The sequence below is a fragment of the Heterodontus francisci genome, chromosome 33 (assembly GCF_036365525.1).
Source record: "Heterodontus francisci isolate sHetFra1 chromosome 33, sHetFra1.hap1, whole genome shotgun sequence".
NCBI lineage: Eukaryota > Metazoa > Chordata > Chondrichthyes > Heterodontiformes > Heterodontidae > Heterodontus > Heterodontus francisci.
The window spans coordinates 23,924,538-23,950,291 of NC_090403.1; the positions used below are offsets into that span (position 1 = coordinate 23,924,538).

Sequence of the window (25,754 nt, forward strand, 5' to 3'; positions counted from 1 at the left end):
AGAAAATGTGAAATTGTTCACTTTGGCAGGAAGAATAAAAAAGCAGAGTATTACTTAAATGGAGAACGACTGCAGAATTCTGAAGTGCAGAGGGATCTAGGTGTTCTAGTACAGGAGTTACAAAAAGTTAGTATGCTGGTAATAAAGAAGGCGAATGCAATTCTATCCTTTATTACAAGAGGAAATGAAAATAAAAGTAAGGATGTTATGCTTCAGTTATACAGGCATTGGTGCAACCACATCTTGATTACCGTGTGCAGTTTTGGTCTCCTTATTTAAGGAAGGTTGTAAATGCGTTGGAGGCAGTTCAGAGGAGGTTTATCAGATTGACACCTGGAATGAGCAGGTTGTCTTATGAGGAAAAGTTGGACAGACTGGGCTTGTTTTCACTGGAGTTTGGAACAATGAGGGGAGATTTGATTGAAGTTTATAAGATCTTGAACCGTCTAGAGAAGGTGGATATGGAAAGTATGTTTCCTCTTGGGGGTGAGTCCAGAACTAGGGAACACTGCTTTCAAATTTGGGGTCGCCCTTTTAGGACAGAGATGAGGAGAAATTTTTTCTCTCAGAGGGTTGTGCGACTTTGGAATTCTTTGCCTCAGAAGGAGGTGGAGGCGGGGTCATTGAATACTTTTAAGGCGGAGGTAGATAGATTCATGTTAGGCAAGGGAATTAAGGGTTATTGGGGTAGATGGGAGTGTGGAGTTTGAAACAAAACAGATCAGCCATGATCTTACTGAATGGCAGGGCAGGCTAGAGGGGCCAAATGGCCTACTTCTGCTTCTAATTCGTATGTTCTTATCTTCGTATGAATGGGAGGCTTATGGAGTGGAAGGGGAGGGAAAATGGAACCCTGTCTTAGTTCTGGGAGGGAGGGGAAGGGGTGACAGCAATGGAAATGCAACAGACACAGTTGAGAACCCTGTCAACGATGGTGGTGGTGGTGGGGTGGGGGTGGAGGGCAGGAATCCTCAATTGAGGAAAAAAGCCATATCGGAAACATTCGTATGGAAGGTGGCATTGTCAGATTAGATGTGATGGAGACAGTGAAACTGGGAGAATCGAATAAAATCATAGAATCATAGAATGGTTACAGAACAGAAGGAGGCCATTCAGTCCATCTTGTCTGTGCTGGTTCTCTGCAAGAGCAAGTCAGCTGGACCCACCCACCCTTCTTTTCCCAGAGCCCTACAAAGTTTCTCTCTTCAGATTAACCAATACCCTTTGAAAGCCACGATTGAATCTGCCTCTACCACACTCTCAGGCAGTGCATAAAAAAGTTTTCCCTCATGTCGCCATTGGTTCTTTTGCCATTCACCTTAAACCAGTGTCCTCAGGTTCTCGACCCTTCCACCAATGGGAACAGTTTCTCCCTATCTGCTCTGTCTAGACCCCAAATGATTCTGAACACCTCTATCAAATCTCCTCTCAATCCTCTCTTCTCTAACAATCCCAGCTTCTCCAGTCTATCCTCGTGACTGAAGTCCCTCATCATTGGAACCATTCTTGCAAATCTTTTCTGATCCCTCTCTAAAGCCTTCACATCCTTCCTAAAATGCGATGCACAGAATTGGACACAATATGCAGTTGGGGCCAAACCAGTGTTTTAAGAAGGTTCACTATAACCTCCTTGCTTTTATGCTCCATGCCTCTATTTATAAATAGGATCCCAAATGCCTTTTTAACCACTATCTCAACCTGCACTGCCACCTTTAACAATTTGTGCACATCTTTCCCCAGGTCCCTCTGCTCCTGTACCCCTTTTAGAATTGTACCCTTTATTTTGCATTGTCTCTCCTCATTCTTCCTACCAAAATATATCACTTCAGACTTCTCTGCATTAAATTTCATCTGCTTCGTGTTCACCCATTCCACCAGCTTAAATATGTCCTCTTGAAGTATATCTCTATCCTCCTTGTAGTTCACAATAATTCCAAGTTTTGTATCATTTGAAAATTTTGCAATTGTGCCCTGGACACCCAAGTCTAGGTTATTAACATATGTCAAGAAAAGTAGTGGGCCTAATACCAACCCCTGGGAAATACCTTCCTCCAGTTTGAAGAACAACCATTCACCACTACTTTCTGTTTCCTGTCACTCTGCCAATTTCGTATCCATGCTGCCACTGTCCCTTTTATTCCATGGGCTCTGCCATCTTCCATACCAGTGCTTCCAATAAGTCTTCCTTTTTCTTCAGCCGAGGATTACCCCACCGTGGTAGACACGGATCTCGACCTCGACGCCGTCCATTCCATTTCCTGCACTTCTGCCCTTGCCACTTCCCCTCCCTCCCAAAACACAAGGTTCCCTTGTTCTTACCTTCCACCCCACCAGTCTCCACATTCAATGGACCAATCTCTGCCATTTTTGCCACATCCTGTATGATGCCAGAACCAAACACATCTTCCCTCTTCGATTCTTTCAGCATTTCAAAGGGATTATTCCCTCCATGACACCTGGTCTATTCCTCAATCATGCCCAACACCCCTCCCCTTCTGACAGTACTTTCCCATGCAAGCGTAGGAGATGCCCTTTTACCTCCACTGTTGCCACCATCCAAGTCCCAAAACACTCTTTCCAAACAAACCAGTGATTTACTTTTATTTCCTTCAATTTAGTATACTGTTCTCAATGCTTCTCTATATTGGGCAGACCAAATGCAGATTGGGCGACCATTTTGAAGAATAGCTCCTCTCAGTCCACAAACTTGACCCTGAGTTTCTGGTCATCTGACATTATGATTCTCCCCTCCAGTCCCACTCTGACCTCTCTGTCCTCGGGCTCCTACACTTTTCCAATGAAGTTCAACATAAGCTGAACAGCACCTCATCAAAGGATTTGGCACTTTCCAGCCTTTCTGACTCAACACTGAGGTCAACAATTTCAGATTATAACCTCTTCTTCCATTTTTCTTTTGGCTGGTAACTGTTGGTGATGATTCTGCTATTCCCATTTACATCTCTTCTAGAACCATCTTTTGTTTCTTTACTTGTTCCATTACCATTTCATTTTGCCTTGCACCATCATCCCTTTGGTCATTTAATTTCTCCTGCCGTCCACCCTATCACAGACCTTCCCTTTTGTTCTTTCCTCCCCTCCCCCCTCTCCCTGCCTCTGTACTTGCTTAAAACCTGTTGCATCTCTAGCTTTTGCAAGTTCTGATTAAAGGTCACCTACCTGAAACGTTAAGTTTGTTCCTCTCTCCATAGATGCTGCCTGACTTGTTGAGTATTTCCAGCATTTTCTGTTTTCATTTCAGATTTCCAGAATGACCTGTATTTTGCTTTTGTATTCAATATACAAAAGTGTTCAAAAAATGAAAAATACACAGAACTATTTTAATGCCACTATGATTTTTTGTCCTGGGTTGCTTGCTGCAGTATCCAGAAAAGTAATCTTACTTCATGGAGATTCCAGGACATTCCTGGTTGGTTGGCAAACGTGTTGTACTGGGGACCAACAGGAAATATTTCATCTTTGCTTTTTTACTTGCTGCTACAAACTCCAAAAGAGTTAAAAATATAAAATAAACTATTCTTTTTCACATTCTAAATTTAAACAAACTATCAGTACAGAATGGAAGGATGGGGCAGTGTAATAAGCAGGATCCTTCACAGGATAAAAATATTGAAACAATAAGCCCAATTTTTCTTGCTTGAGGGAAGTGAGAGTGGAAATTGTGGAGGCACTGGCCATAATTTTCCAGTCTTCCTCCGACTCAGAGTTGGTGGCAGAGGACTGGAGAATTGCAAACGTTACACCCTTGTTCAAAAAAGGATGTAAAGATAAGCCCAGCAACAACAGACCAGCCAGTTTAACTTTGGTGGTGGGGAAACTTCTAGAAACAATAATTTGGGGTCAAATTAATAGTCACATGGACAAATGCGGGTTAATTAAGGAAAGCCAGCATGGATTTCTTAAGGGAAAATCATGTTTAACTAACTTGCTGGATTTTCTGAAGAGGTAAAAGAGAGGGTTGATGAGGGCAATGCTGTTGATGAGGTGTACATGGACTTCCAAAAAATGTGCTGCACAATAAACTTGTGAGCAAACTTATAGCTCACGGAATAAAAGGGACAGTAGCAACATGGATACAAAATTGGCTGAGTGACCGGAAACAGAGAGTAGTGGTTAATGGATGTTCTTCGGGCTGGAAGAAGTTATGTAGTGGTGTTCCTCAGTGGTCAGTGTTGTGACCTGGCTCTTCTAGATATATATTAATGACCTAGACCTTGGTATACAGAGCATAATTTCAAATTTTGCACTTGATATGAAACTTAGAACAATTGTGAACTGTAAGGAGGATAGTGTAGAACTTCAAAAGGACATAGACAAGTCGGTGGAATGGCCGGACATGTGGCACATGAGGTTCAATGCGAAGAAATGTGAAGTGATTCATTTAGGTAGGAAGAACATGGAGGGACAATATAACATAAAGGGTACAACTCTAATGGGGGTGTAAGAGCAGAGGGACCGGGGGGGTATATGTGCAGGAGTCATTGAAGATGGCAGGAAAGTTTGAGAGAGTCGTTAATAAAGCATACAGTATCCTAGGCTGGGGGATGCTGCTAATGATGTTATGGAGTTGTTCATAGAACTGGTCTTTAGCTTCAGGTGCGGAGCAGAGTGTTGGAGCATAGATGCTGAGTAGGTGTACTGGACCAGAGGTGGTGAGCAGTCGGATGGACAGTATGCGTTCCGAGCCATTTGAGGGAGGCTCTATCATGCTGAGCAAGGAGTTTCTGATGGCGAAGCCCACTCCATGCTGTCTTGGTTCTTCAGGATCCCTGCCCTGCCAGAAGAAGGTGTAGTCTTGCTCTGCTAGAGAGCCACTCGCGGGGAGGCGAGTCTCCTGAAGTGCTGCAATGTCCACATTGAGTCTACTGAGCTCGTTGTTAATGATGGCGGTCTTCCGAGAATCGTTGATTTGTGTAAGGTCTTCCGACAGGCCAGGGCACATAGTTCTGACGTTCCAGCTTGCAAAGCGAAGGGCTGGTAACACCGAACACCTATTCCTGCTGGGGGACTTTAATGCCAGGGTTGGGGCCGACCATGACTCATGGCCCTCCTGCCTTGGGCGCTATGGCGTTGGAAGGATGAATGAGAACGGGCAGAGACTGCTTGAGTTGTGTACCTATCATAACCTCTGCATCACCAACTCGTTCTTTCACACTAAACCCTGTCACCAGGTTTCATGGAGGCACCCAAGATCACGTCGTTGGCACCAGCTAGACCTCATTGTCACAAGGCGAGCCGCCTTAAACAGTGTTCAAATCACACGCAGCTTCCACAGTGCGGACTGCGACACCGACCACTCCCTGGTGTGCAGCAAGGTTAGACTCAGACCAAAGAAGTTGCATTATTCCAAGCAGAAGGGCCACCCGCGCATCAACTCGAGCAGAATTTCTCACCCACAGCTGTTACAAAAATTTCTAAATTCACTTGTAACAGCCCTTCAAAACACTCCCACAGGGGATGCTGAGACCAAGTGGGCCCACATCAGAGACGCCATCTATGAGTCAGCTTTGACCACCTACGGCAAAAGTGCGAAGAGAAATGCAGACTGGTTTCAATCTCATAATGAAGAGCTGGAACCTGTCATAGCCGCTAAGCGCATTGCACTTTTGAACTACAAGAAAGCCCCCAGCGATTTAACATCCGCAGCACTTAAAGCAGCCAGAAGTACTGCACAAAGAACAGCTAGGCGTTGCGCAAACGACTACTGGCAACACCTATGCAGTCATATTCAGCTGGCCTCAGACACCGGAAACATCAGAGGAATGTATGATGGCATGAAGAGAGCTCTTGGGCCAACCATCAAGAAGATCACCCCCCTCAAATCTAAATCGGGGGACATAATCACTGACCAACGCAAACAGATGGACCGCTGGGTTGAGCACTACCTAGAACTGTACTCCAGGGAGAATGCTGTCACTGAGACTGCCCTCAATGCAGCCCAGCCTCTACCAGTCATGGATGAGCTGGACATACAGCCAACCAAATCGGAACTCAGTGATGCCATTGATTCCCTAGCCAGCGGAAAAGCCCCTGGGAAGGACAGCATTACCCCTGAAATAATCAAGAGTGCCAAGCCTGCTATACTCTCAGCACTACATGAACTGCTATGCCTGTGCTGGGACGAGGGAGCAGTACCCCAGGACATGCGCGATGCCAACATCATCACCCTCTATAAAAACAAAGGTGACCGCGGTGACTGCAACAACTACCGTGGAATCTCCCTGCTCAGCATAGTGGGGAAAGTCTTTGCTCGAGTCGCTCTGAACAGGCTCCAGAAGCTGGCCGAGCGCGTCTACCCTGAGGCACAGTGTGGCTTTCGTGCAGAGAGATCGACTATTGACATGCTGTTCTCCCTTCGTCAGATACAGGAGAAATGCCGTGAACAACAGATGCCCCTCTACATTGCTTTCATTGATCTCACCAAAGCCTTTGACCTCGTCAGCAGACGTGGTCTCTTCAGACTACTAGAAAAGATCGGATGTCCACCAAAGCTACTAAGTATCATCACCTCATTCCATGACAATATGAAAGGCACAATTCAACATGGTGGCTCCTCATCAGAACCCTTTCCTATCCTGAGTGGTGTGAAACAGGGCTGTGTTCTCGCACCCACACTTTTTGGGATTTTCTTCTCCCTGCTGCTTTCACATGCGTTCAAATCCTCTGAAGAAGGAATTTTCCTCCACACAAGATCAGGGGGCAGGTTGTTCAACCTTGCCCGTCTAAGAGCGAAGTCCAAAGTACGGAAAGTCCTCATCAGAGAACTCCTCTTTGCTGACGATGCTGCTTTAACATCTCACACTGAAGAATGCCTGCAGAGTCTCATCGACAGGTTTGCGTCTGCCTGCAATGATTTTGGCCTAACCATCAGCCTCAAGAAAACGAACATCATGGGGCAGGATGTCAGAAATGCTCCATCCATCAATATTGGCGACCACGCTCTGGAAGTGGTTCAAGAGTTCACCTACCTAGGCTCAACTATCACCAGTAACCTGTCTCTAGATGCAGAAATCAACAAGCGCATGGGTAAGGCTTCCACTGCTATGTCCAGACTGGCCAAGAGAGTGTGGGAAAATGGCGCACTGACACGGAACACAAAAGTCCGAGTGTATCAGGCCTGTGTCCTCAGTACCTTGCTCTACGGCAGCGAGGCCTGGACAACGTATGCCAGCCAAGAGCGACGTCTCAATTCATTCCATCTTCGCTGCCTTCGGAGAATACTTGGCATCAGGTGGCAGGACTATATCTCCAACACAGAAGTCCTTGAAGCGGCCAACACCCCCAGCTTATACACACTACTGAGTCAGCGGCGCTTGAGATGGCTTGGCCATGTGAGCCGCATGGAAGATGGCAGGATCCCCAAAGACACATTGTACAGCGAGCTCGCCACTGGTATCAGACCCACCGGCCGTCCATGTCTCCGTTATAAAGACGTCTGCAAACGCGACATGAAATCGTGTGACATTGATCACAAGTCGTGGGAGTCAGTTGCCAGCATTCGCCAGAGCTGGCGGGCAGCCATAAAGACAGGGCTAAATTGTGGCGAGTCGAAGAGACTTAGTAGTTGGCAGGAAAAAAGACAGAGGCGCAAGGGGAGAGCCAACTGTGCAACAGCCCCGACAAACAAATTTCTCTGCAGCACCTGTGGAAGAGCCTGTCACTCCAGAATTGGCCTTTATAGCCACTCCAGGCGCTGCTTCACAAACCACTGACCACCTCCAGGCGCGTATCCATTGTCTCTCGAGATAAGGAGGCCCAAAAGAAAAAAAAAGGAATCCTAGGCTATGTTAATAGAGGTATAGAATACAAGAGCAAGGAGGTTATGTTGAACTTGTATAAGACACTTGTTCGGCCTCAGCTGGAGTATTGTGTGCAGTTCTGGGCACTGAACTTTAGGAAAGATGTGAAGGCATTGGAGTACAGAAAAGATTCACGAGAATGGTTCCAGGGATGAGGAACTTCAGATATGAAGATAGATTGGAGAAGTTGGGACTGTTTTCCTTGGAGAAAAGGCTGAGAGGAGATTTGATAGAGGTCTTCAAAATAATGATGGAGTAGATAGAGAGAAACTGTTCTCACTCGTGAAAGGATCGAGAACGAGAGGGCACAGATTTAAAGTGATTGGCAAAAGAAGCAAAAGGGACATAAGGAAAATCTTCAGCAGCGAGTGGTTAAGGACTGGACTGCACTGCCTGAGAGTGTGGTGGAGGCAGGTTCAATCAAGGTATTCAAAAAATTAGACTGTTATTTGAAAAGGAAGAATGTGCACGAGAAGTAGGGGGGGGGGAATGGCATTAGGTGAATTGCTCATTCGGAGATAGGGGCAGAAACAATGGACCGAATGGCCTCCTTTTGCGGTGTAACGATTCTGTGAGTCATCGATCATGATGTTCCAGGCTGGTCTGTGCAAAGGAAAACTACATTACCCACAATCCCATAGAGACAATGCGCATGCTCAGAAAATATTTCGTCACCGCGCCGCCTGCTGCGTAACCTACCTTGCTAGTTCGAAACGTCACTCCGGACCGCCTCTTGCTGACGTTGATTGGGTTAGAACGCGCGATGACATCAACGGCGAGATGACTAAATGGGTTATTGGAGTATCACTCAGATGACGTTACGCCGGCGCGGGGTTCGGAAGTTAGGTTGCGCGGTGGAGGGGAGGGAGTTGATGTGATTGTCGGTGAGGGGAAAAAAAGATGGCGGTGGCGGCGGCATTAGTGGAGTTCCAGCGCGCTCAGTCCTTAGTCAGCACCGACCGGAACGCGTCCATAGACATCCTGCACAGTATCGGTGAGTGAGAGTGGCGGAGGCTGCGGTTAGCAGCCAGCGGCGGGGGAGAGACAGCAGGAGGCCGGGCGAGAGGCGCCGGGGCCGTGGGGCTAACGCTGCTGACTCACTGTGAGTACAAGGCCGGGCCTAGTCTGTACTCACACTCACTCATTCACTCACCCTCTCCACTGTCCCTGCACCCGGCAGTGGGTCAACAGAGCCGGGCCCAGGGCTCACAACAGACGGCAAATTGCCCAACAAATGCGGTGAAGTGGGGAGTCGGTCAACTGAATCCACAGGCGGATGAATGGAGAGTCCGGGAAAGAAGGGTTTGAAACTGCCAGGTTCCCTAGAGTATGGCTCCCAGCTTTGCACATGATTCTCCTCCAGTTACTACTGGTAGAAAACAGTCACTTCAATGGAATTTAACATGGATTGAGAGGCAACTGGCAAAACTATTGACCTTCAATTAGAAACTATCCCGAAGTTATATCATAAAACAACGTTTACGAAAGTAAACTAAAAGATCAAAGTGTAATGCACAGGAATGGAATGGTAGGGTTATGGGAGACCGAATGCCGAGAAAGGGGACAAGCAACAGTGAGTCAATTTACTGAGTCATCAGTGGACAGACATATCACCTATGATCAGTCAGTGTTTGTGAACAGGATCAAGTTAGAAAGTAGTGTTGGGAAGGAAAACACACATTATTTAGTCAGGAGTTACCCATTGTGTCCTAATCAGAGCGAAGAGGGTTGTGGCAAGTAATTTCTTTGATAGTTGAATACTCTGATGTAAGCTGTTCATCTAAATAAACTAGTATGAAGACTGCACAGTTTCCTGGTTTATGTCAGTTTCGCAATCATTAATTGATAATTGTGTAAATGAAGTATAGCTTTGAGAAGTAACTGCTCCAATTATCTTGTATTTATGTGCTTTTTCTGGTATCCAAAGGGGAGAAGTGAGCACCAAATCCAATATGTTCTTTAAAAAAAATGCTGCATCAGCTTGAAGGTAGAGAGGGTAGGGTAGGCCAGAACAGATCAACTAGTGCTTGAAAAAGATTTTACATGTGAATGACATGAATGAACAATGTTCAGAGTGCATACACTAATGACATGCACAGTTAAGTTGAACTGGAATTCAATTACATTGTTGATCGTGTGCATATAAAAATTGATGAAGTAATAACCTGAAAGTGGTGGTGGTAGCTTTTTGCATTGGTTATCAACAGTTTTCCACAGCATAGTATTCTATTTTTAAGATTCGTAGCATGTATCCATGTGTACAATTTGAATATACCTGCGTTTTGAAACTTCAAATATTTTCTACTCCATTGTCTGGGTGGTATTGTAGAATTGGAAGATGTAAACAGTTGAAACAATCACTCAGTTCCTGTGTGGGCATGAAGGATTCATAGGATCCCTTGCAATTAATCAGATCCTTACTATCAGGTGAGTGATGTTTTTCCATCAATCAGCAAATATTTTTATATAAATTAAAAGCAAATTTCTGGAAATGTTCATGTCAGGCAGCGTTTGAAGGGTTAAAGCTTTGGGTAGGACACTTCATCCAAATATTTATTTAATGTTTTGTCTGTTTTTGGATACTTGGTTTGTTGAAAAATTTTGACAAATCGGAAAAGTGATGAGAACTTGAAATCTGCTATTAAAAATCAATTTTGTTATTTGATATGTTGCGGACGTTCAGCACGAGGCTTAAACTTTACTGCTAGTCCGTGAGTTGTCTCTAATGGCACTATAGTGCAGAATTGTATCTTGTAGACCCAAAAGTATCTCATTCAGTTCTAATTCTGTAGGTTTTTTAAATCTCATTGGCTTGTTTTGGTTTTGAGAAGTTTTGTACTGAGTTGGTTCAGCAACAGCTGAGCCTGGTTGGAAGATACCTCATTGTAAGTAAAGTTGATTTGGCTTTTTTTTTTATTAGTGACTGGAAACAACTTGTCTTTGTTTTAACTTTTTAAACAAAGTTTTAACCTACTTTCAAGACTCTTGTGCTGTCTTGGTTTTGCATTGTCCAACGGTGACATTACCTGTAGATCTCAAGTTGAGGTTGAAGAGCAGATTCACCAGGGTTCAGATTTGGTTAGAAGATGATGCCAAATGCATTAGTGAAACAAAGTGGTTTCTGAATGTAAAAGCAAAATACTGCGGATGCAGGAAATCTGAAATAAAAACAAGAAATGCTGGAACCACTCAGCAGGTCTGGCAACATCTGTGGAAAGAGAAGCAGAGTTAACGTTTCGGGTCAGTGACCCTTCATCGGAACTGACAAATATTAGAAAAGTCACAGGTTATAAGCAAGTGAGGTGGGGGTGGGGCAAGAGGTAACAAAGGAGGTCTAGATTGGACCAGGCCGCATCGCTGACCAAAAGGTCACGGAGCAAAGGCAAACAATATGTTAATGGTGTGTTGAAAGACAAAGCATTAGTACAAATTAGGTGTTAATACTTTTCTAATATTTGTCAGTTCCGATGAAGGGTCACTGACCCGAAACGTTAACTCTGCTTCTCTTTCCACAGATGCTGCCAGACCTGCTGAGTGGTTCCAGCATTTCTTGTTTTGGTTTCTGAATGTGGTCAGTATTTGGCTGTGCTTGGAAGCATCACACTTTTTCATTTAAATAAAAGCAAAATACTGCAGATGCTGGAAATCTGAAATAAAAACAAGAAATGCTGGAAATACTCAGCAGGTCTGGCAGTATCTGTGGAGAGAGAAGCAGAGTTAACGGTTCAGGTCAGTGACCCTTCTTCAGAACAGTTCTTGTTTTCATTACACTTTTTCATTTATCTTCTTGACTCACTGAAATTCTGGAAGAAACATTTATGGTCACCACAAAAGGCAAACATTATTGTGCAGTCTTTTGGTGTTAACAGTAGCACCATATACAAAAGTTATTGTGAATTCTTTGTTAGATTGGTCCTCTCTCAAGTACAAAGTTTGAGACTGCACTCTGTTGTACTCAACTTGGAAAGTAAAATATTCGATTGCATGTGTGCAGCACTTGTTGAATAGATTTAATTTTGCCAGAATGCTTTTCTGATAGTGGCACCAATCTACAAGAACTTGTAGTGTGAAGCTATTCATAATGAAAACCTCTTAGTTTACTTATTTGGCTGTGTAACTGAAAATCCAAATACTCATTTCCAATTGTTAGGTTATTATGAGGAGTGAAAAGTGCCTCCGACGTGTCTCACTAATTTATTACATTAGCGAATTGTGTTTATATAGTGCTTTTAACGTAATAAAATATCTCAAGGTGCTTCACAGGAGCATTATAGCACTTAATTTGACACACAACCACAAAGAAATATTACATCATATGACTTAAAACATGTTTAGAGTTGGGTTTTAAAGAGCATCTTTAAGGCAGATAGAGAGGCAGAGAACTTCAAGGAGGGAATTCCAGAGCTTAGAGCCTTGGCAGCTGAAGGCATGGCTGTCAGTGGTGGGGTGGGGCAATTTAAAATTGGGGATCCTCAAGAGGCCAGAATTAGAGGAATGTAGATATATTGGAGGGTTGTGGGACTGGAGAAGATTAGAGATAGGGAGGCAATTTGGAGGGATTTGCAAACAGGGATGAGAATTTTAAAGTTGGGTCGTTGCTTAGCCATGAGCCAGTGTAGGTCGATGAGAACTGGGGTGATAGGTGAATGCTTCCTTGGTGCGTTTAGATGACCTTGAGTTTACGGAGGGTATAATATAGGAGGTGGGCGAGGAGTGCATTGGAATAGTCAGGTCTAAAGGTAACAAAGGCACGATGAGGGTTTCAACAGCAGATGAGCTGAGGCGGCGTGGTCATCTGTCATTGATCTGCACTTGTACAATTCAAGTGCAAAAATTTCACTTGCCCATTAAATTCCTGCTTCAGTTGTGGAGCATTTGAGACAGTCAGTGCACTACATAAATATCAATTGCACACTTTTCAAGTGTGCTGATTTCTATCTCACTTTAGAGAGTAGTCTCAAAATTGTTTTTGTGACATGTATAGTCATGTTGTCAACCTGAAAAAAATACAAGACTAGTTTAAAACCACACTACTGGTGAAATTGGCAGTTCTGTATCCAGTTTGATGAGGGATCTTTTGGTCCTGAAATCTTGACAAAAGTCTTTCATTTTTATGTCTGTATTTAACGGTGCATTCCAGAATAGGTGATTCATTTAAACAGCTTTACTTTTGTGAATGCAGTCAGTCTTGATGATCCATTTCTTTGGTGCTAAGATTGAATTGAGAAATCTAAGTAAGTAACAGTCTAATAGGAATTTAGCATTTTAAAAATTAGATAGTTTGAATTGAGAGGAAGCTGGTATTGTGATTCATCAATGTCTGTGAATTGGTCTTCAAATAAATGTGAAAGAAATATATTGTGTTTAAAACTATATAGCCCCACAAAAAAAGTAGTGGAAAATCTCCCTGATGGCTCGCTCAGTGGATGTATCACATCTGGAGTACTGTGTACAGTATTGGTCTCCTTATTTAAGGAAGGATGTAAATGCATTGGAAGCAGTTCAGAGAAGGTTTATTGGACTAATACCTGGAATGAGGAAAGGTTGGACAAACTAGGCTTGTATCTGCTGGAATTTAGAAGAGTAAGAGGCGACTTGATTGAAACATATAAGATCCTGACGGGGTCCTGACGGGGTGGATGTGGAAAGGATGTTTCCTTTTTTGGGAGAATCCAGAACTAGAGGTCACTGCTTAAAAATAAGGGGTCGTCCATTTAAGACAGATGAGAATTTTGTTCTGAGGGTCGTGTCTTTGGAATTCTGTTCCTCAAAAGGCAGTGAAAGCAGAATCTTTGAATATTTTTAAGGCAGAAGCAGATAGATTCTTGATAAGCAAGGGGTGAACGGTTATCGGGAGTAGGTGGCAATGTGGAGAATTAGTTCAGCCATGAACTTATTGAATGGCAGAGCAGGCTCGAGGGGCCAAGTGGTCTACTTTTGCCCCTGATTTGTATGTTCGTATGTAATAGAACCAAACAAAACCTGTAGGTCCTGGTTTGATTGCTGTTCTCCAATGAGTTAACTAACCTCAGCTGGGGCAGCAGCAGGGGTGCTTGAGTTAACCTTTATTAGGATAACAAAAATTGGGCTGTGTTCCTGCTCCTGATCATCATCCAGTGACTCCCCTTAGAAGTGCATATATATAGATATAATGGAAGTACATGGACGCCATAACATGGAAGCAGGCCATTCAGCCTAACCATTCTGTGTTGGCATTTACCCTCCTTGCAAATAAATAGTTCTAAAGGCGAGGGGAGGATTAGGCTTGGCTGAAATGCCCCTTTTCTCTCTTTCTGCCCCGCCCCCCCCCAGTAGTTAGAGGCTGCTGGCACTCTGTCAAGGCTCACACACAGATAATGTCACTTCACTGGTTGGGGTTGAGGGGTGGGGTGGTGGTGGGGGAGGCTGATGTACTCGTCATTGTGGGGTTTGGTGTTAATGCTATTGCTGGTCAGGGGATGGGGTTCTGTTATCCCAGTTCCAGGCAGAGATGCCATGTATTTCAGCCTGATGTTTATTTGTGGGTGGAACTGCATTTTGTCACATTCAAGGAGATAATTTGTTGCAGCTTGTAACAAGTTGCCCATCCTACTGTTTGCTAGGGACTGTTGGGTGTGCCTTTATAAACGGGGAGAAAAGTTGCATTTGCAGATTAAAAAGCAAAAAAAACCTACAATTTGAAATGCCCTCGGGTTAGTCAATGTCTGTGGAGAAAGCAGATGAGTTTAGTTTAGAGATACAGCACTGAAACAGGCCCTTCAGCCCACCGAGTCTGTGCCGACCATCAACCACCCATTTATACTAATCCTACACTAATTCCATATTCCTACCACATCCCCACCTGTCCCTATATTTCCCTACCACCTACCTATATTAGGGGCAATTTATAATGGCCAATTAACCTATCAACCAGCAAGTCTTTGGCATGTGGGAGGAAACCGGAGCACCCGGAGGAAACCCACGCAGACACAGGGAGAACTTGCAAACTCCACACAGGCAGTACCCAGAATTGAACCCGGGTCGCTGGAGCTGTGAGGCTGCGGTGCTAATTCGTCACAACACCATTGGCTACGCTCATTTTCACAGTTGCTGACTGACGTACTAAATCTTTCAATCATTTCCTGTTTTTACTTTTTATGAAGTTGGATAGTTGCCCCTGGTAGAGGTGCATGCCTGAAAGCCATTTTGGTAATGTTGGTTTATTTATTTAGGGATACAGCACTGAAACAGGCCCTTCGGCCCACCGAGTCTGTGCTGACCAACAACCACCCATTTATGCTAATCCTACATTAATCCCATATTCCCTACAAGTTCCCCCCAATCTCCTACCACCTACCTACACTAGGGGCAATTTACAATGGCAAATTTACCTATCAACCTGCAAGTCTTTGGCTGTGGGAGGAAACCGGAGCACCCGCTGGAAGCCCACGCGGTCACAGGGAGAACTTGCAAACTCCGCACAGGCAGTACCCAGGACCGAACCCGGGTCACTGGAGCTGTGAGGCTGTGGTAAGGTAAAACGTTTGGGAAGCTAATTTAGTGGTCATGTCAGGAAATACCTTAAATCCAAAACTTCATTCCAATTTCCTTAATTTTCTTTTGATGCCTACATATCCAGTCCAAAAGTGAGGAATTGGGAATTGTGTGGTGTTGGGAGTTTAAAATGATCATTATGAATAGGAGACGTATGATGAATAGAATCCTGAAGTGGGTATAATTATCATTATTTGTTTGATCCACTTTACTGTCAACTTGTCGGTCCATGTCATTGTCCAGAAGATATGCACACGCTGATCTTTCTTATACTGTAAGCCTGTACTTGATTGAGCGTGCCTGGAGATGTAATGATGGATGACTCTCTGCCTTAAGACATCTTGGGTGGAGCATACACTTTAATTTTTTCATACATATCTTGTTACATGGTCTTTTCACTTGAACAGTTTCTGAATTCCGCTCCTGTGTGTTATTGGTTTAGTTTAGTTTAGAGATGCAGCACTGAAACAGGCCCTTCAGCCCACCGAGTCTGTGCCGACCATCAACCACCCATTTATACTAATCCTACACTAATTCCATATTCCTACCACATCCCCACCTGTCCCTATATTTCCCTACCACCTACCTATACTAGGGGCAATTGCTAATGGCCAATTTACCTATCAACCTGCAAGTCTTTGGCATGTGGGAGGAAACCGGAGCACCCGGAGGAAACCCACGCAGACACAGGGAGAACTTACAAACTCCACACAGGCAGGACCCAGAATTGAACCCGGGTCGCTGGAGCTGTGAGGCTGCGGTGCTAGCCACTGTGGTCCAGTGCAGCATGAGTGCTTTGAGGAACATAAATTTCACAGCATAGAAAAAAGCCTGTTAAGGTGCACTGAATGGCATTGTATAAAATGTAGAGTAAACCCAGATTATTAGTCCAAGCTAGGAGAGCAAACGGAAGTTAGTGAGAAGTAACAAGCAGCAAGCATCAAATATCAGTAAAAACCTCTTTACTGGGTGATAAATATGTTGAATAATCCACCAAACAAGGTAATTGAAGCAAAGGTGTTAGCCTTAGCTGACTGGTAAAACTCTTGTCATAAGGTCAGGGGTTCAAATCCTACTCCAAAGATTTGAGTGCGTAATCCAGGCTCGTGGTTACAGTGCTTTACTGAAGGAGTGCTGCACTGTTTGGGAAGGGGTGGCTCTTTTGAAACCAAGGCCCTCCCTGCTCCATGTACCGTGACATTATTTGAGGAAGAATAGAGGTTTCTTGGCCAACATTTAGCCCTCAGTTACATTTTGAAATGGATTATCATTCATTTCTTTTTTAGCTTGCTATTTGAACAAATAGAAAAATGAATGGATTATCTTTGTGCAAATTAGCTGCTGTGTTTCTATATTACTACATGTGATCATACTTCAAAAGTGCTTCTTTGGCTGTAAAACTTTAGGGACATTCTGAGGGAATGAAAGACGCCATATACATGCAAGCACTGAGATGCAGTCAGATGTTATGAGGAAGGAGTAATGAAATTGAGGAATGAGTTTCAGTGGGTTAACTGGCCTTTTCTCATTCCTGACAGTGTTGACCATCTTTACTGCAACCTCCCCAACATTATTGTATTCGAAAGTGGTAACCTTAGATTGCTGTTTGGATGACATGTCTATCATAGATCCCATTCAAATAGCATCCAAGTAGTCTTTGTTGTGATTGGTTTTCACTACATCTTCAAATGTGTTTATGCCAGCACAAAGTTTTAAAGCAAATGAAAGAAACATTTTGACATGTGCAGCATAATTTGCAATATGAGTGATAAAAATATGTGTGGACGTTAATGAAATAGATTGCTCTATACACAAAATCCTGTCTTTTATTGCTTGATTCTTTCCCTGTGTGCAGTGTTTTCCTTTTACAATATTAAAAACATTTGAAGATTCTCTTTGCGTATTGACCGGCTCCTGAACATCTTCCCTTTTCCGTCTCCCCTAGTGCAGTACCCACTTACCACCCACTGTCCTCTCTTGGATATCACTTTTTATGTAATGTTAAGGATTTTTAGCCTCTGTGTAAGGTGTGTTATATTTTCAGTTAAATCTGGATTATATTCATATGTATCTAATTGTCATCATCACCACTCTCCTCAGAAAACCAACTCTTGACCTCTCTGTCCTCACAAGCTACTGCCCCATCCCCAACATCTCTTTCCTTTCCAAAGGCTTTGACCGTTGTCTGCAAAATCTGTGCCCATCTTTCCCAGAACGCTATGTTTGAATCCCTCCAATCAGATTTGCACCCTTGCCACAGTACCCGAAACAGCTCTTATCAAAATCATGTGACATTGTATGTGACACTGACAAAGGTAAACTATCTCTCCTTGTGCTTCTCGACCTGTCTGCAGCCTTTGACATGGTGACTGCACCGTCCTGTTCCAAGCCTCTCCACTGTCATCTAGCTAGGAGATGGGACTGCTGTCACTTGGTTCCATTTTTAAGGATTACTTGCAATAGCTTATCTTCCCACACCATTAATTCTGGTTGCCCCTCAGCAGAATCATTTGAAAACGTGTAAGCTGACAGCACCCAGTTCTACCCCCTCTCTTGACCCCTTCACGGTCTCTGTAAATTGTCAGACTGCTTGTCTGACGTCCAGTACTGGATGAACAGAAATTTCCCCCCACTAAATATGGGAAGTTGGAAGCCATTGTCTTTAGTCCCGATCACAAACTCCATTCCCTAGCCACTGACTCCATGCCTCTTTCTGGAAACTGTCTGAGGCTGCATCAGACTGTTAGTAACCTTAATGTCATATTTGACCCCAAGATGAGCTTTCAACCACATATCAATGTCATCATTAAGATGTCTTGTTTCCACTTCCATAACGTCATTGGACTCTGCCCTTGCCTCAGCTCACTTGCTGCTGAAACCCTCATTCATGCCTTTGTTATTCTAGACTTGAACCCTCCTTTCCACTCCTTATCTGTGTAATCTCCTCCAGCCCTATAACTCTTAGATATCTGCAGTCCTCCAATTCTAGTGTCTGGCATTTGTGATTTTAATCGCTCCACCGTTGCTGGCCATGTCTTCAGCTATCAAGGCCCTAAGGTCTGGAATTCCTTCCCCATAACCCCTCCACCATTTTTCTTGCTTTAAGACACTCCTTAAATCTTATTACTTGGACCAAACTTTTGGTCATTTGCCCTAATACCTCCTTGTGAGGCTCAGTGTCAGATCTTGTTAACTCTCCTGTGACATGTTTTGGGACATTTCACTACATTAAAGGTTCTTATACAAGTAGAAGTAGCTGTTCTTGGCTCTGAAAGCTGGCTTGCATTGTGACACCCTGTTTGACAGGCTAGATTAGTTGAAGAATAAGACTGTGATGCCTTGCAATTGGTTTAGCCAGCATCCCAATGCAAAGCTAGATGACCTTTGTTTGTTTCGGCTACTTTTGGTGAGAACTGTTGATTTCCTGCATGAAGGAATGCAGCTTCAGAAGCAACACATGAAGTGGTAATAGATTAGAAACTTTTGTTAGTTTTATAATTTAAAAGATATGTCGTATATGCTAGTTGTAAATTTACAAAGTTTACTTGAGTAAAAGTTGCTGAAAGGGTGCTCAAAATTGTACAATGAAGTTGAATCTTCAAATTTTGGTTGGATTATTAGTTTTAATTCGCAGTTTACTATTTTGACAGACATCCACAGCTCTGGTCTGCTCGCTGATGGTTTGGAAGGCAGGTGAAAAAGAGATTGAGAATACAATTTTTGACTGAAAATGTATGCTCAATTCCGTCTTACAGTTTTTTAGAAAGATCTTTATCTTGCTATAAAAGAATGAAAATTTCAGCATGACTGTTTCATGGTGAAATTGCTGACCATTCCATGGGGAGATTGGTGACCTGTGAGTTTGGCAAGGGCAAATGTGATGAGTGTGTTGGTGAGATGTAGTGAGAGCAGATTTCTGTCGCATGCAGTGCAAACCTAAACCAAAATATTCTCATTTGATCTCGTGCTGTCACTAACAAAATTAATGACGAGTTAACTTTCAAACTGCTACTGATGTAAATGGTCAGTATTTAAGTTTAAACATCAATGGATTTGTGTTAATGAAATTTCACTTTGAGTTACCTGTTGTCCTTGGTGGTGCCTATGGCACTATTAAGAATGTAGTAGCCTTTGACCTTGTCAGCAGACGTGGTCTCTTCAGACTACTAGAAAAGATCGGATGTCCACCAAAGCTACTAAGTATCATCACCTCATTCCATGACAATATGAAAGGCACAATTCAACATGGTGGCTCCTCATCAGAGCCCTTTCCTATCCTGAGTGGTGTGAAACAGGGCTGTGTTCTCGCACCCACACTTTTTGGGATTTTCTTCTCCCTGCTGCTTTCACATGCGTTCAAATCCTCTGAAGAAGGAATTTTCCTCCACACAAGATCAGGGGGCAGGTTGTTCAACCTTGCCCGTCTAAGAGCGAAGTCCAAAGTACGGAAAGTCCTCATCAGAGAACTCCTCTTTGCTGACGATGCTGCTTTAACATCTCACACTGAAGAATGCCTGCAGAGTCTCATCGACAGGTTTGCGTCTGCCTGCAATGAATTTGGCCTAACCATCAGCCTCAAGAAAACGAACATCATGGGGCAGGATGTCAGAAATGCTCCATCCATCAATATTGGCGACCACGCTCTGGAAGTGGTTCAAGAGTTCACCTACCTAGGCTCAACTATCACCAGTAACCTGTCTCTAGATGCAGAAATCAACAAGCGCATGGGTAAGGCTTCCACTGCTATGTTCAGACTGGCCAAGAGAGTGTGGGAAAATGGCGCACTGACACGGAACACAAAAGTCCGAGTGTATCAGGCCTGTGTCCTCAGTACCTTGCTCTACGGCAGCGAGGCCTGGACAACGTATGCCAGCCAAGAGCGACGTCTCAATTCATTCCATCTTCGCTGCCTTCGGAGAATACTTGGCATCAGGTGGCAGGACTATATCTCCAACACAGAAGTCCTTGAAGCGGCCAACATCCCCAGCTTATACACACTACTGAGTCAGCGGCGCTTGAGATGGCTTGGCCATGTGAGCCGCATGGAAGATGGCAGGATCCCCAAAGACACATTGTACAGCGAGCTCGCCACTGGTATCAGACCCACCGGCCATCCATGTCTCCGTTATAAAGACGTCTGCAAACGCGACATGAAATCGTGTGACATTGATCACAAGTCGTGGGAGTCAGTTGCCAGCATTCGCCAGAGCTGGCGGGCAGCCATAAAGACAGGGCTAAATTGTGGCGAGTCGAAGAGACTTAGTAGTTGGCAGGAAAAAAGACAGAGGCGCAAGGGGAGAGCCAACTGTGCAACAGCCCCAACAAACAAATTTCTCTGCAGCACCTGTGGAAGAGCCTGTCACTCCAGAATTGGCCTTTATAGCCACTCCAGACGCTGCTTCACAAACCACTGACCACCTCCAGGCGCGTATCCATTGTCTCTCGAGATAAGGAGGCCCAAAAGAAAGCCACATTAAATAAATTAATTGGCATCAAACTTACTTATACAAAATATAACTTCCCAGTTAACAGCATGCTGGAATGCAGTGTTCCTCCTATTAGCTGAAAATGACATTTCTACTGCATTTCTGTTACTGGCTGGCGCCTCAGATCCTACCTCTTTTTCAGCTTCACATTCAGTTACCTTCCATAACTCATCTCCTATTCTCGTATTGTTTACTTTGTTCTCTTTAAAACACAGTGTGATATTTGATATGTGAAAGGTGCTTTATGAGTGTAAGTTATTACTTATCCAACCTACAATCAGGAAAGTAGGCAGCTATAGGTACCATGAATATGTTTTTCATGAAGTTTCTGGCTGAATGTAAAGTTTGCAGTTTTAGGTTTGGATTTCCATTCAGATGCATTTAGGTGTCAAAGGTGAATTGGAAAATGAAGAGGTTTGCTGTCTCTCTGCCTCTTTCTTTAAGGCGCACCCCAAACAAGCTTCTGTCCTAATAACCCTTGATGTGGCTTGGAGTCAAATTTTGTTAACTCTTCTGTGAAGCATCTTGGGATGTTAAAGGCATTATATAAATGCAAGTTGTTGTTGATGGGGTGGATCATACCATTCAGCCTGTCCTGTCTCTGCTAGCTCTCTGCAAGAGCAGTTCGCCTAGTCCCACTTGCCACCTTCTCCCTGTAGCCCTGCAAATGTTTTCTCTTCAGATAGTTATGTAGTTTTCTTTTTGAGGCCTTGATTGAATCTGCCTCCACCACACTTTGAGGCAGTGCATTCCAGATCCTAGCCACTTGCTACTTTTTAAGAAAGATTTTCTGATGTCGCTATTGCTTGTTTTGCCAGTCACCTAAATTGATGTCCTCTGATTCTGGATCCTTCCACCAATAAGAAGTGTTACTCCCTATCTACTCTATTAAAACCCTTCATGATTTTGAACTCCTCTATCAAATCTTATCTTCACCAGGGAGAATAGCCCTAGCTTCTCCAACCCATCCACATAAGTTCCTCATCCCTGTAACCATTGTTGTGAATCTTTTCTGCACCCTCTCTATTGCCTTCACATCCTTCCAAAAGTGTGCTGCCCAGAACTGGACACAATACGCCAGTTGAGGCCGAACTGGTATTTTATATTGATTCATCAAAACTTGCTTGTTTTTGTACTCTATGCCCTATTTATGAAACCCAAGATCCTGTATGCTTTATTAATTTCAGCCTGCCCTGCTGCTGTCATTGATTTGTGTACATATACCCTGGTCCCTCTGCTCCTGCATCCAGTTTAGAATTGTATTCTTTTTATATTGCATCTCCTTGTTCTTCCTACCAAAATGAATCTCATGCTTTTCAGCATTAAATTAAATCTGATGCTTGTCCACTCATTTCACCAGCCTGTCTATGTCCTCTTGAAGTTTATCACTATCCTCCTCACAGTTCACAGTACTTCCAAGTTTTGTAATGTCCACAAATTTTGCAATTATGCCCTGCACTCCCAAGTTTAGGTCATCAGTATAGATGAAGAAAAGCAGTTGTCCTAACACCAACCCCTGGGGAACCCCACATCTGTTTCCTGTTACTCAGCCAATTTCGTATCCATGCTGCGACTGTTTTTTATTCCACGGAATCTAACTTTGCTGACAGGGCTGTTATGTGGCACTTTATCAAATGCCTTTTGGAAGTCCCATGTGCACCACATTACCCTCATCAATCCTCTCCTACCTCATCAAAAAAAAAACTGCAGTTAGAGATGTAGAGAAGATGTTCCCATTTGTAGGGCAGACCAAAACTAGAGACCATAAATATGTTAGTCACTAATAAATCCAATGAAGAATTCCGGAGAACATACGAACTAGAACCAGGAGTAGGCTATTTGGCCCCTCGAGCCTGTTCTGCCATTCTGTAAGATCACGGCTGATCTGTTTGTGGTCTCAATTCCACTTTCCTGCCTACCCCTGATACCCTTTGATTCCCTTGTTTGTCAAGAATCTGTCTACCTCTGCCTCCGTCGCTTTCCGGGGAAAGAGAGTTCCACAGACTCGTGACCCTCAGAGAAAAAATTTGTCTTCATCCCTGTTTTATTGGTAGATCGCTTATTTTTAACCTGTGCCCACTAGTTCTAGTCTCTCCCACCAGGGGAAAGATCCTTTCAACATCCACCTTGTCAATCCCCTCAGGATCATGTATGTTTCAATCAGATCACACCTCATCCTTTTAAATTCCAATGAATGCAGACCAAACCTGTCCAATCTTTCTTCCAGATAACCCTCTCATCGCAGGAATCAGTCAAGTGAAATGTCTCTGAACTGCTTCCAATGCAATTGTTTCCTTAAGAGGACTAAAACTACACAGTATTCTAGATGTGGGTCACACTAATTCCCTGTACAACTGTAACAACACATCCCTACTTTTATAGTCCAGTCCCCTTGCAATAAACGACAACATTGCATTTGCCGCCTTAATCACTTGCTGTACCTAGACTCATACGTTTTACAGCACAGAAACAGGCCCAATGCGCCAGTGCCGACCATCAAGCACCCGGCCTAACTAATCCCATTTCCCAACACTTGGCCACTAGCCTTGTATGTTATGGCATTTCAAGTGCTCATATAAATACTTCTTGAATGTCGTGAGTGTTCCTGTCTGTACCACCCCTTCAGGCAGTGTGTTCCAGATTCCAACCACCCTCTGGGTGAAAAAATTCTTCCTCAACTCCCCTCTAAACCTGCTGCCCATTACCTTAAATCTATGCCCCCTAGTTATTAACCTCTCCGCTAAGGGAAAAAGTTTCTTCCTATCCTATCAATGCCCCTCATAATTCTGTATACCTCAATCAGGTCCCCCCTCAGCCTTCTCCACTCCAAGGAAAACAACCCCAGCCTATCCAGTCTGTCTTCATAACTGAAATGCTCCAGCCCAGACAACATCCTGTGAATCTCCTCTGCACCCTCTCCATTGCAATCATATCCTTCCTATAGTGCGGTGACCAGAACTGTACATAGTACTACAGCTGTGGCCTAACCACCGTTTTGTACAGCTCCATCATAACCTCCCTGCATCTATATTTGATGCCTTGGCTAATAACTAACCTTGCCTTCCTAACCACCTTATCTACCTGTGCTGCTGCCTTCAGTGATCTATGGACAAGCACCCCAAAGTCCCTCTGACCCTCTGTACTCCCTAGGGTCCTACCATCCATTGTATATTCCATTGCCTTGTTAGATCTCCCAAAGTGCATCACCTCACACTTCTCAGGATTGAACTCCATTTGCCACTGCTCCGCCCATCTTACCAGCCTATCTATATCGTCCTGTAGTCTAAGGCTTTCCTCCTTGCTATTTACGACACCACCAATTTTCGTGATATCTGTGAACGTACTGATCATACCTCCTATATTCACATCTAAATCATTAATGTACACTGCAAACAGTAAGGGTCCCAGCACCGATCCCTGTGGTACACCACTGGCCACAGGCTTCCAATTGCAAAAACAACCCTCTACCATCACCCTCTGCCTCCTTCCACTAAGCCAATTTTGAATTCAATTTGCCAAATTACCCTGGATCCCATGGGCTTTTACTTCCTTAACCAATCTCCCATGCAGGACGTTATCAAAAGCCTTACTGACGTCCATGTAGACTATATCAACTGCTTTACCCTCATCACCTCTAGTCACCTCCTCGAAAAATTCAATCGAACTTGTTCGACACGATCTCCCCCTGATAAAGCCATGCTGACTATCCCTGATTAATCCCTGCCTCTCCAAGTGGAGATTAATCCTCTGTCTCAGAATCTTTTCCAATAATTTCCCTACCACTGATGTTAGACTCACTGGCCTGTAGTTACCTGGTTTATCCCTGCTACTCTTCTTGTTTAATGGTACCACATTCGCTGTCCTCTAATCCTCTGGTACCTCTCCTTTGGCCAGAGAGGATCTGAAAATTTGTGTCACAGCCCCTGCTATCTCCTCCCTTGCCTCACATAGCAGCCTGGGATACATCTCATCTGGCCCTGGGGATTTATCCACCTTTAAGCCTGCTAATACAGATACTACCACCTCCTTTTTGATGCTAATTTGATCAAGTATATCACAATCCCCTTCCCTGATCACTACACCTACATCGCTGAGTGTTGTCAGATTTATCCTTAAATGTCTGCCACTGCATCTCGACTAAGCTATCCCTGAACCTAATTTTCCAGTTTACTTCAGCCAGCTCTGTCTTTAAACCCTCATAATTACCTTTTTTTAAGTTTAAAACATTAGTCTTAGATCCACTCTTCTTACCCTCAAGCTCAAAGTGCAATTAGTCATCTGTACCCAGAGAGTGGTTACAGTATGGAACTTGGGAGGGTTAATAGCATAGATACATTTACGGTGAAGCTAGGCTAAGCACATGAGGGAGAAAGGAATGGAGAATATGTTGATAGAGATAGACGAGAGGGTGGGTGGAGACTCATGCTTTTGTGTGGCACTTGAGCACTGGCATAGACAAGTTGGGCTGAATGGCAGTAAATTCTTCGTAATTTATTTGTCAGCTTTCTAATGAAGTAAATTTCTACACATACTTGAGCGTACTTTCAGTTAAGCAGCATCGTTAATTATGGGAGCTGTTGGCAGGCACTATGTTGCTATTGATCCTAAAGCTACATTTTAAGAATTAAGCATTCAGCTATCAAAGTAATGAAACATTTTGTGTGTAAAGTGCCTACGTTAAATCTGTAGCAGAAAAAGAAAAATCAACATAAGAATTAGGCGCAGGAGTAGGCCATTAAGCCCTTCGAGCCTGCTCTGCTATTCAATATGTTCATGGCTGAACTGATTACTCCACATTTCCAACTACCCCCAATAACCTTCCACCTCCTTGCTTATCAAGAATCTATTTACCTCTGCCTTAAAAATATTCAAAGACTGCTTCCACCACCTTTAGAGGAAGAGAATTCCAAAGACTCAC

At 43.8% G+C, this 25,754-nt stretch overlaps 1 protein-coding gene across 1 annotated transcript in view; it reads left to right on the plus strand.

Annotated features, from left to right (window-relative positions):
- The first annotated feature begins 8,674 nt into the window (after positions 1-8,674).
- Positions 8,675-25,754, plus strand: part of LOC137348055 (26S proteasome non-ATPase regulatory subunit 11) — a 97,508-nt gene continuing 80,428 nt past the window's right edge. The window contains exon 1 of the mRNA XM_068013180.1: positions 8,675-8,811. Coding sequence (XP_067869281.1) covers positions 8,718-8,811 — 94 coding nt within the window. The 5' untranslated portion in view covers positions 8,675-8,717. The remainder of the gene's footprint in view (positions 8,812-25,754) is intronic.